This window comes from Syzygium oleosum, unplaced genomic scaffold (genome assembly GCF_021117445.2).
Source record: "Syzygium oleosum isolate NSW1041296 unplaced genomic scaffold, Sole_v2.1 Sole_v2.04, whole genome shotgun sequence".
Taxonomy (NCBI): Eukaryota; Viridiplantae; Streptophyta; class Magnoliopsida; order Myrtales; family Myrtaceae; genus Syzygium; species Syzygium oleosum.
In genome coordinates, this window is record NW_026607488.1 from 1,490,473 (window position 1) to 1,502,628 (window position 12,156).

Sequence of the window (12,156 nt, forward strand, 5' to 3'; positions counted from 1 at the left end):
ATCGACACTCGAGCCTTGGTCTATTGAGGCTAGGCCCAAGAGGCTAGTGTCCTAGCCTAAGTCCCCAAAGACCAGGCCCAAATCCTCGGTGCCCGAGCCTAGGACCACATAGGCCGAGCCCGAGTCCATCAAGGCCTGGCTCAGGACCTTGGTGCCCATGTAGGGTCCTCGGCGCCCATGCTCAACACCTAAGTCTCTGTGCCCGTATCTCTCGTGCCTGGGGTTAGGTCTATTGAGACCGAAGTCAAGGACCTTACTGCCTGTGCCATGGTCCATAGAGGCCTGGCCCTAGTTCATCGAGGTTGGGCTTGGGACCCCGGTGCTCATTTTCAAGTCCTTAGCGCCCAGGCTTGGGTACGTAGAAGCCGAGCTCAAGATCCAAGTGCTCATGTCTCGATCCCCGATGCCTGTGCCCGAGTCCGAGACTATGATAATCATGCCTGGTCACTGAGACCCGACCCTGACATCAATGGATATGGGCCCGGACCTAGGCACCGAGGTCCTAGGCTCGAGCATGGGCATTGGGGACCCAAGCTCGAGTGCCAGGGACCTAGGTACGACCTTTGTGAACCAAAGCTCGGGTGCTTAGGACCTGTGCTTGAGCTTTAGCGATCGAAGTACTAGGGCCCTGCGTTTAACCTTTGTAGACCCGGGCCTTAGCACTAGGGCATCAGGCACGGGAATGGGCACCGGGGCCTTGGGCCTAGCCTCGATAGACCCAAGTCCGGGCACTGGCATTAGGGTCTTGGGCCTGGCCTTGATGGATCTGGGCACGAGTGTCGGGGACTTGGGCAAGTACTCTGGGGTCGCGTATCCAACCTTGGTGGATTCAGGCCTAGCAATGGGGGACCCAAGCAAGTACACTGGGGTTGCACGCCCATGATGGGTACTCGGGAACGAGCGTTAGAATTTACGTGCCCAACGGCAAGTTTCTAGTCCAAACGTTGATATATAGTCATATTTTAGAAAATAATTTTCGATTTTATAAAGAGGAAATCATTTTTCTAAATTTAAGCATAAGTTTTTTGTTGACTCATTTTCCTAAGCGATTTAACCGTCGAAAAATAAGAAAAAATATTTTTTTCGAAACAAATGGAGCCTAAGTATTGTAATAGAGTAAGAGTAGCTTGGTCAATGATTTATCGAGCTTAGGTTTTTAGTTTATCTGTTAAGTAAGTCTAAAAAATGTTCCAAACTCTGTTATAATTGGAATAGTAATGTACATTTGCTATATAGCCAACCTAAAGACGATTACAGATAAAATAAAATAAAATATCCTTAAGACGATATAGAAATAAATTAATGAGAACATATCGAGTTTGGGATATCGGATTTCCTACCTATAAAATCCCAAATCCATCTCAAACCTTATAAGGATTTTGACAATAGATCCCAAACCCATCTCGTTACTCAAAATTCAAAACACGTTTACGTTTCATTAGGGTTTGGATGGAATGGGTATCTGATTACACCCGTGCCATTTCCATCCCTAACATTCGTGTGGATCATTCATTAGACATAAAAATGTTAGAAAATTGTCACGACTAACTTGTAGATCCGAGAGACAAAGGTGAAAGAAATGTACATAGTTCAATTCATCGGTTTCAAAAGAGTCGTCTAATCAAACAAAAGTTGAAATGATTGATTCACTGAGGGAGAGATGCTTATACTTCCAGTACCATAATCCTATTTTTTTCAATTTCCATTGTTTCTTGGGAGGGAGTTGAAAGTGAAATTTTACCAATTTTGTATGTTTAGGCCGACGGCCCAATCATTTCCTTATTCATTTCCTCAGCAACAAATTTACCCATTTGCAAAAAATCATTTGAAATTTACTTTTAATTACATATAAAAACTTACCCAACTTGTAACAAATAATGTTCTTTCAATTTTCTTCGTAATCATCGTCCTAAGTTTTAACCCACATCAGATTCCCATCGACGGCAAGAAAAGGACCCACAGCCGAATATCAACAACGTTTTATCATTCATCGAGTGAAAAAGAACAAAAATTTCATTTTCTACAATGGAAAGAAAAAACAAAACCTACAAAAATACAAGGACCTCAAACTGACACGCCCGACTCCAACAGCCCCTCCCGGGAATTCTCCGGCGCACTCTCCGGCGGCAGCAGCGGCTGCAACCGGGGCTGCAGCGGGTGCGCTGGCGAGCGGCAGAGCGGGCAATCAGAGTGAGAGTACAACCACATATCAATGCACGACACATGAAACGAATGCTTACACCGCGGCAATTGCCTCACTTCCTCGCCCTCCTCAAAGACCGATAAGCAGACCGCGCACTCATACTCGCTCCCGGGCTCCTGAGCCGCCGCCGCTGCATCCGTCTTGTACTTGAAGCTCGACAACAGGTTCCGGTTAGGGTTTTCGAAGCTCCGGCTCGCCGCCGCGAACTGGACGAACCGCTCGGCCCTCCGGCCGGACTGGTAGCGGCTGGTGCACCACTTGATGATGATGAGGTTGTACAAGGCCAGCACGAGGGCAGCCGTCCCCACCACGACTAGCCCATAGTACAGCATCGGCAAATTGGACTTCAACGGTGGGGGCGGGGGCGGCAGCACCAGCAGTTGAGGAGGCAGCGGCAGTGTGTAGGGAGGTTGGACATCCGGCATGGTGGTTGGGGGTAGGAAGGGATTCCGGCTATGACGACGATGTATGAAGAGCTTATAAGAGTGCCAAGCGGGGTGTAGATTAAACTATAGAGGGGGATTACATTTGTTTATCGCGTAGCTGATTTTGGTGTTATTATACGATTATAATGAACTTTGGTAGCTAATCTGAAAGCCGTGGTGGTTGTGGCATCGCAGGAGGAGGAGGAGATTACAATCTATTGGCTGAACGAGCGAGGACAAAGAAGGGTACAATCACTAGACGGTGATGAACATTGCTATGCTATGCTATGTGTGACTTTGAGTATGATTGAGCCTCTCTCTCTCTCTCTCTCTCTCTCTCTCTCTCTCTCTTCAATTTTTGTTTTATTATTTGATGTGACTTTTGCCAATGATCCAATCAAGCAAGTGATCTGGAAGCTCACCCATATTGATACTATCTGGTACAGCAAGCTGTGGATAAATGTCATTGCGTGAGGACAATCTAGTTTTCAAATCACAATATATAATCAACAAATCGAGAATCTTCTTCTTGTACCCTTTGCATATGCGGTAAAAAATGGAATTTATCTTAAGGGGACGGTGAAAGATGGCTTTGAGATAGCATACTTCCTTATCGGTTACGGCACGTGTCATGTCGATAAGAGTTTTTGGCCCGAGAGTTCAGATAATTAGAATTTAGAGATATATTTGTTGGTTCTTATATGACACATGAATATCTATGAAAATAATGATTGACTTGATTTATCATGTCAATAAGATGAAGTAGATCATGCGAAGTATCTTGGAATTGCCAAAAACCGGACCACTTACACTTGAAGAATTTCTAAAGATATAAAATCAGTTTGCACGTTACAGCGAAGATTCTTGTTGGTCGAATGTCATATACTAAGTCGGCTAACAAAATATGACGGGGTTGGTCTTTCGGAATTGAATAATTAGTCGATCATTGGAATTTTAGCTTAAACATTAGTCCTATACAACTATTTTCTTGTCATTTTGGAACAACTTGCGCACATGCTTGAAATCGAGCTTATCTGATCAAAGCACAAAGGTGAAGGTTGGCTGTTGCCACATAGGTCAATTAAGTATGTCATTAAGGCCTTAATGACAGGTTAATTATATTAAGCACAATGTGAGAGATTTCAAATCGCGAGAGGCCGTGGAGCTAATCAAGTACATCGCAGTACTCTAATCTGGACAGCGGTCGGCCATAATTATTTACATGCTACATAAACCTACGGCAGTGACGTCATCGAATTTCATTCATGCATGCAATTACAAGAGAGAACAAAGCATATTATACACGAGTCGACGTTAACGCAACGTCTCTATAGATGCGACATAAGGTCAGTCTTTTGTATTAGTTTTCCCCAGAAAAGAACGTCCTTATTAGCGTATTAATGGATGAGCTAATGACTAGTCAAGCTTTATACAATGCTGGAAATAGGTTGACCATGTATGATAAGGCGAGAGAGAGAGAGAGAGAGGGGGGGGTGAATCATTCGATGTTACAGGCGAATATTCTCTCCTTCAAGCATGTGAGGCAAAGGAGCACCGATAGGTTCTCCGAAAAGTAAGGACGAAAATTCGAGCCGACGACACTCGCAGTTGTTACATGTGAGGTACATAAAAATCGGTAAAGATAGGAACAGTTGGTAATTGAACGAAAAATAAACTTGGTAAGTAATTTAAATAAGAGTTGGCAAGTTAAAAGTAATGAGTAATTTAATAAAAAAAAAAGTTATCAAGTCACTTTAATTAAAACCGGTAATTTCTTAAAAAAAGTTGGTAAGTATAAGGTGTTCCTAAGAAATACAAATAAAAGTTTGTAAACACTAAGAAAAGTTGTCAAATTAAAAAACAATCAAATACATGTCGAGAAGTAATTCAAATGAAAGTTTATAAGTTTGTCACTGAATCCTGTTTTCTGCTTTTACTAGGTTTATCGACAAGGACCTCTTGGGCTTCATGAAGAAGGAACGCGTCGAGAAATTCATCTCTTTGTTCCCCAAAGTGGCAAAAGCTCGGAAGATCAAGAGGACGTTTTACAAGAAATGGCTAGTTCTATCTCTCTCTCTCTCTCCAAATTCGGCCACACTCTTCTAAAACCCTAATTTCTCTGTCGGCAACCCTTTCTCTCCCAAAAACGCTCTCATTTAAAGCAACCGCACCTACAGGCTTTCAACTTCAGAGTAGGGGTTAGCAAAATGGACCGTCCAAATCGGGACCGGACCAGACCGGACCGGACTAGACCGATCGATTTGGTCCGGTTCTTGGGAATATATGTCCGGTTTCCAATTCCTAAAAGTGAAACTGGTTTCCGGGTGGTCCGATTCCCAGTTCTAGGGTGGGAACCGGACCGGACCGGACCGACCAGACAGAACCGATAAATATATATTTTTCTATTTTTTTCATATATATTTATTTACTTTTTAAAATTTTTGAAAAAAATAGAAAACGTAATTTAATTTCCCCAATTTCCTCTTGCTTTTATCTATAAGTGATTAGTCTCATTGGAACCAAACTAGACCAGACCGGTCCGATTCGGTCCACAGTCCCAAGACTAGTCGGTCCGGTCCTCGGTCCTAGAAATGGGGAACCGGTCCTCCCAATCCGATTCCCAGTTCTTGGGTTGGACCGAACCGGACCGGGAACCGCTCACCCCTACTTTAAAGGCTCTCAGCCTCAATTTCTGAAGCTGAGAGCTTGTTTTGCTATGCTTTTCTTTTTTAGGCCTTGATTTCCTATTTTTTTCTCTCTTGATCTAATTTGGGTGTCTTTCTTCACCTTGTTTGGCGTTTTCTTTTGCTCGTTATAGTTGCTTTTCTTTACTCGTCGTGGTGAATAAATCTACTTGTAGCTGATAATTTTGTGAGAATGTCGTCACACAGCCCAACCAGCAGGATGTCTGCGACGCGAGTCTATGACTTCTCTAAGATGATCTAAATTTGAGAGCTTTTCTTTCTCGATCTAAATTTAGGTCTTGGAGTTTCTTAAATGCGTTTGATATGTGGTGGTTCAACATGCTGTTGTTGTCGTTGTCTCCATATGGCCATGGTGCCGAGGACGCCGAACCTAGGTGCACTGCAAGCCATAGTTTTTGGAGGGGAAGATCTAAGCGTGTGCCTATTAGTGACGGTTTCGGTAATCGGCCATCAAGCCGATGTTGTGATAGATGTGATCTTTTGGGATGAGAGTTTCAAGCTACACTCTTTTGTTTTCTGTTTTTTTATTATTATTATATTATAGCTCTTTTGGGATTTTCTTTGCTTAGAAGTTTTCTATGTCTATATGATGTTTGATTATAACAAATGAATAAAATTTTCTTTTGATAAAAAAAAAAAAAAGAGATGGCTAGTAAGTGCCTATTGTATCACTTAGGTTTTGACTAATGTAGAGCTTCGCTTCCAAAACAAATATTCTATGCAGCTTGTACCAAACTGAAATTGAGGAGACTTTTTGTGCTGAAAGAACTGGAAATCATTAAGGACATGATCTGAATTATAGAGTTCACGTCTGTAGGTGAATGTCAGTCTTGACTGGAAATCACTCACTCGCGCCTTAAAGGATGCGAATGCAGCCATCGAGGACCTGAACAACCTAGCTTCAGCAGTTTTGCGGTCATCATTCTGTGGTTGCTTCTGACAAAATTCTTGACTCTCGTTTTCCTCATTTTCATTTCGTCTCAGCTTTTGGTTTACACATTCATTAATGGGGACGCTGCCGAAGACTTGTTCGGAGCCGTCGTGTTTGTATTTGCGATGCATCCGTTTGATGTGAAAGACCGCTGTGTGGTCGATGGGGTAGAGGTGAATGAACAAGCCTATATGACTCTGCAGGACTGGTTTGTACAGATTTCACATTGGTCTTGACTTATTGATTCATCATAGATGGAGGTTGAAAAGATGAATATCCTAACAACTATCTTCTTGGGAAACATCGGTGAAAAGATATCTTACTCGAATGCCGTTGTGATCTGTAAACCCATCGGCAATTTCAACTGGAGCCTGGACAGAAGCGACTCCGTGGAGTTCACGGTCGATTTCTCTCCACTTAAAAGAAGAGCCTTGAAGATTTGCAAGATAAAGTAAAACAGTATGCCATATGCTACTCCTGAATCTCCCTTTTCGGGCATTAAATGTCTCGCCTCACAATTTGTAAGTGTAAATACAAAACTGTGTATAGTTAAGTTTTCCATTCGTGGTTATAATGATGAGCTTATTGGCTTATGCATCAGATGAACTCAAACCCATCATAAGCATCCTCTGCTTTTGGCTTTTGAAGCTGCTGCTTGGAGTTTTGGAAATTCCGGTCTATGTGCGCGTGCTTTCATTTGAGAACTGCCCTAGTATTTTACAAGGTGCAAGTACTGATTGATTAAGCCTTCAGGTACTTGGACAGCAAGCTGAAACACTGGCATCCGGATCCCAGCGTTGTTAATAAGGAGATTGTGGACGTTGGCAACTTGAAGGTCTTGAAGGTGGGCTCTCCACGTCTATCACAGGATGAATTTCCAAGATGCCACCAGAAGGACCAAAGCTCGTGCTGGAGCTGAAGAAAATTTTCGTAGAACTCTGTCTCAAGTAATGCGTGCTTCCTCAGTAAGTTCGTCTCAGTTAGACGGGGTCGGCAGCTGCCACTGTGCACAGTTTTGACGACTCGAGGAGTATCGCGTTCCTAGTAATCTGCAAGCATGTGAGGATGGGACTTCATTTCTGCCTTTTTTCTGCTCTTCTTTGAATTTTTTTGGCAAAGAAAGTGCGTGACTATGTTCTTTGCTTGATCACAAATTACCTTGCGTGAGAATTGCAATGACCTCTATATGTAGACTGAAAGTCTCCAATAACAGAGGATCGAATAAAGCGGAGAGTGACCAGATTTCACTATAGTTTTGCTCTGATCATTTAATTCTGTTTTAGTTTTCTCTTTAGCTGGTCAACCTTTTAAGCTCTTAGTGACCAGCAAACGTGCACATGCTTTGCGTGATTGGCATTCAAAAGATGGAAAAGTAGGGTTGGGACCCTTGTTGTGGTCGTTGTAAGGGCAGCGACCCCTTCCGAACCACTGCCGAGAGCCCGTTGCCCTCGCCTGGAGCAGGCAAGGCACTTGTGCCCTCGCTTAACGGTGGTGATCTGCATCGCCACCACTACTCAGGGAGGGCTAGCTGACCCTCAATGGTGGCAGCGAGCTACATCGCCGCTGCCGCCACTTAGCAAGGGCCCTCGCCCGCCCCCCTCACCAACTCCAATCGAGGGCTGTGGACCCTCATTGGTTGTGGTGACCAGGTCTGATAAGGGCGAGGAGTGATTCTTTGGAGCAAGAGCTTAGATAAAGAGCGGCTCTCGATAAATTTCTAGGATGGTGAAGAGGTTATGAATGAGCCGAATTGCATACTTGAATAAAGAGAGAGCGTTCTTGAATTACATATGTGAAACTAAAATTAATTCACAAGAAATGCATTTTGCCTTAACGGCAACTTCACTCGCTCTCTCTCATCTATTTTTTATTTGATGGCTTCTGCATCTTATCCAATCAAGCAATTGATCTGGCAGCAAGTTGAGGATAAATGTCAATGACATGAGGACAAATTTGTTTTCAAATCACAATATATAATCAAAAATTGAAATCTTCTAGAACAAGATTATACCATTTGCATATGCCGTAAGAAATGGAATTTATCTTAACGAGATGGTTAAAGATAGCTCCGAGCAGCATACTTCCATATCGGGCGCCGTGGCACGTGTCACCATGATGAGAGTTTTTGGTTAGAGATTTAAGGTAATTATAGTTTAAGAATATATTTGTTGATTCTTATATGACACATAATTATCTATCGACGAAATCGGTAAGAAGAAAGCGATCACGTTAGATATCTTGTAATCGCAAAAAACCGGAGTTGAACTAATAATATTTACACTTAAAGAACCCCTGAAAATCAGTTTGCATGTTAAACTGAAGCTTCTAATTAGTCGGACATTATTTACTAAGCCAGCTTACAAAATTTGACGGGGTTTTTTGGAATTAAATCATTAGTCGATCAATGGGATTTTTTCTAGCTTAAACATTAGTCCTATACAATAATTTTCTTGTCATTTTGCAACAACTTGCGCACATGCTCCAATTCGAGTTCATCTGATCAAAGCACAAGGTGAAGGTTGGCTATTGCCACGTAGGTTAATTAAGTAAACCTTAATGATGGGTTAATTGTATTAAAGCACAACGTGAGATATTTCAAATTGTGAGAGCTGCGAGCTAATCAAGCTTGTCGCAGTACCCTAATCTCAACAGCGGATGACCCTAATTATTTACGTGCGACATAAACCTACGATAGTGACATCATTAAATTTTCATGCGTGCAACTACGAGAGAGGACAAGCATGTTATGTATGACTTTATGAGTTGACGTTAACGCAACGTCTCTGCTAAGAACGTCCTTATCAACATATTAATCACCAATCGAGGAGTATTAATAGATGAGCTAATGATTGGTCAAGATTTATACATTACTGAAAATAGGTTGACCATATTTAATGAGGCGAGAGAGAGAGAGGCGTGAATCATTTGATGTTACCGGAGAATGTTCTCTCCCTCGAGCAATTTGAGGCGAAGGAGCAATGATAGATTCTCCAAAAAGTGAGGCCGGAAATTTGATCCGGCGACACTCGAGGGTAGTGTTGTGGTTCTTGTCGACAACTGGGGCAGTGTTGTTACATGTTAGGTAAGTAAAAGTTGGTAAAGATAATCATAGTTGGTAATTGAAAGAAAAATAAATTTGGTAAGTATAACTCAACTAAGAGTTGGTAACTTGAAATTAATAGGGAATCTAATCAGCAAAAAGTTGAGGAGTCTCTTAAATTGAAGTTGGTTTTTTCTTAAACGAAAAGTTGGTAAATTTAAAGCGTTTCTAAGAAACACAATAAAAGTTTTTAAATGACAAGAAATAATTAGTAAATTAATAGAAAAAAGGCCAAATAAATGTTGAGAAGTAACTCAAATAAAAGCGGATAATGCCATTACTAGATGCAATGTTTTTAAAAACCATACAGAAGGCCATACAAGCAAGGTGAACCATATGCAGTTTAATCGGAAAATTTGGTAGCTTGAAAAATAATTGATATGTATAGTGCATGCCTTACAAGTCTTTCCCCAAAGTTGAGTTGGTACAGTCCTGTCCAATTATTTTCGAGGTCATGGGGTTGAATCTCACCATGTGCTAATTAAAATCTTCTTTGAGAAAGATAAATGAATTGTTTGCCATTTATGGAGGAAAAGCTCCTCCTAGTTTTGATTGGTAAAATGAATTAATGAATGAAGAGGTTAGAGGTTCGAACCATGCCCTCTACAACACAACTTTTTTGTTACGAAGTTCAACAATTTGAAAAAATGGACTGGTCCGACCCGGTTCAAACTGAAGTGGTTTGATCGGCAAGGCTGGTTTTGACCTATTTGGTTGGTTCTTGACCGGCTTTGACCATCTATGGTATAAAGGTGTGAACCGGACCGTCACCTAGCTGGTAGTCAGTCGAACTGGTAGGTCCGGTTTGATATTTCAAATATTAACTAGATGGTAATCTAACGAGAGATAAGTTGGTGACTAAAGCTAAATTAAGTTAGTAATCTCTAAAAAGAGTAACTAAATATAAAGAGTTGCTAATTGAGACAAATAAAAATTGATAATTCGATTGAAAAAAAACATTGTAAAATTGAAAAAAAAACATATAAGTTTTAATAAGTAACTTAAATGAGAATTGATATTGAAAAAATTAGTTAATAATTTAATTTAATAAAAGTTGTAGATCACTCTAATTTATTTTGGTAATTGTATATAAGAGTTAGTAAATTAAAAGTGTCAGTAAGCTGTGTAAATAAAAGTTTGTAAGCTAACAAAATTACCGATTTGCAAATTGTAAACATAGCTAATAATTTTATAAATGTTTAGTAATTTTAAAAAACCGGCCGTCTTTTCAACCAACAATATCTTTGACACTTCCAATACTTATTGAAAGTTACCAAAAAAAAAAATGAAAAACGGTATTATTGGGCATGAGACAATAGAATTTTGCCCCTGTCGTACATTCAAGGTGGGAATGAATAGTCCACTTCATTCCTAAATTTTCTATGTCACATTCCCCTTGTTTTACTTCGATATCTTACCAACAAATGCATGAAGTAAGTAAATTGGTTATAATAATAACCATATATTATAGAACAACAAAAACACAAACCTGGGTCATAGCGGCGAAGTTTGAGCACAATCTATTGATAAATCAACGAACCCGAATTTGAAGCATATATATGCTCCAAATGAGTTATCGCTTTTTGATTTTGAAAGGGTTTTCCATATAAAATTTCACTTGTCATCTTCATTATTTTTTCTCTTGAAAGATTCGCGTTCCTGCACAATTTCCGTGGAATTTATGCGAAGAAAAGACGTGTGTGCTGTAACTTCCCCTCATGTTTGGTTCACTCTAAAATAAGAGTTCGAAATGGAACTGCCATTGATCGGAATCGAATTCCCACCTTTCTGGAATAAAGTTTAACCTCCGAACAGGATTATCAAGGACACGGGATTACAACAAGCAAAAACCAGTAACAAGGAATGGGATTCTGACAGAATCGTGGCATATAATTCCCTAGCTTTGAGGAGCTTGTTTGATTTGAAAGCTATGGAAACAAGGCATGAATTCCACAGATAGGATATCAAGGAAATTGGATTACAGCAAGCAAAACCCCAGCAAAAAGGAATGAGATTCCAACAAAATGATATATAATTCGTTAGCTTTGAGGGGCTCGTTTGATTAGTATCGAGTATCATTCCTCTTCCATTATCTCCATTAATGTAGGAATAAAGGAGGAAAGGAGGAAGGTTATTCCATTGGGGCTACATTATCTTCCTCAATTTATGTAATTGATTGGAAGGTTTGCATCAGCAAGTCCATGAAATGACAATTTTCATAAACAAATGGAAGCAAGAACAGAGGACAATCACGCAAGTATAGGCTATGGGGACTCAAAAGAAAGTGGGAAGTCTATGAACTTTTTATCGCACGACAAAGTCCAAACATAGAAACCAGACGTAGGCATGAACCGGGTGCATGTATACGCGATCAAATGCACATATATCAGTCATTAAATCATGCGCGGTCCTGATGACGGGCTGGCGCATCCCAGGAAGTCCACTCGCGAGGTCAGGCAGCTGGTCTGGTGCACAATGGTCAGGTGGAGAGAGAGAGAGAGAGAGAGAGAGAGAGAGAGAGAGATGCAAAGTATGAGGGAGTGAGATTAAGAGTGGTCAATACGCATGCAGCTCTACTGGTAAAGGGATTGGGGTGGTGGGGATACTGTATCACAGGTGCAGGATTTGACTCTCGCGCTCTGCAAGCGGCAAAGCAAAAATCAAAGAGAGAGAGATGAGAGTTAGAGATAGGACAAAAAAAAAAATTTAAGAGTGGAGCTTGTGCTAGAGAAAAGTATGGTTAGTGAGTGGGAATCCAGCTTTTAGCGAGGCCATAAGGTTTGGAATAAAAC

The 12,156-nt window shown here is 41.0% G+C and overlaps 1 protein-coding gene and 1 pseudogene across 1 annotated transcript; one reads left to right on the forward strand and one right to left on the reverse strand.

The window, feature by feature from the left end:
- Positions 1-1,865: 1,865 nt before the first annotated feature.
- Positions 1,866-2,955, reverse strand: LOC130138030 (RING-H2 finger protein ATL52-like). Its single transcript, XM_056310941.1, has one exon. The coding sequence runs from the start codon at positions 2,626-2,628 to the stop codon at positions 2,065-2,067; it is 564 nt and encodes a 187-aa protein (XP_056166916.1). The 5' UTR covers positions 2,629-2,955; the 3' UTR covers positions 1,866-2,064.
- A 2,727-nt stretch (positions 2,956-5,682) lies between these two features.
- Positions 5,683-7,283, forward strand: LOC130137973 (mechanosensitive ion channel protein 10-like; annotated as a pseudogene).
- The last annotated feature ends 4,873 nt before the right edge of the window (positions 7,284-12,156 follow it).

What these genes read in the sequence shown, in the direction of transcription:
- LOC130138030 (XM_056310941.1), bottom strand. Translation starts at nt 2,628, where the DNA reads ATGCCGGATGTCCAACCTCCCTACACACTGCCGCTGCCTCCTCAACTG.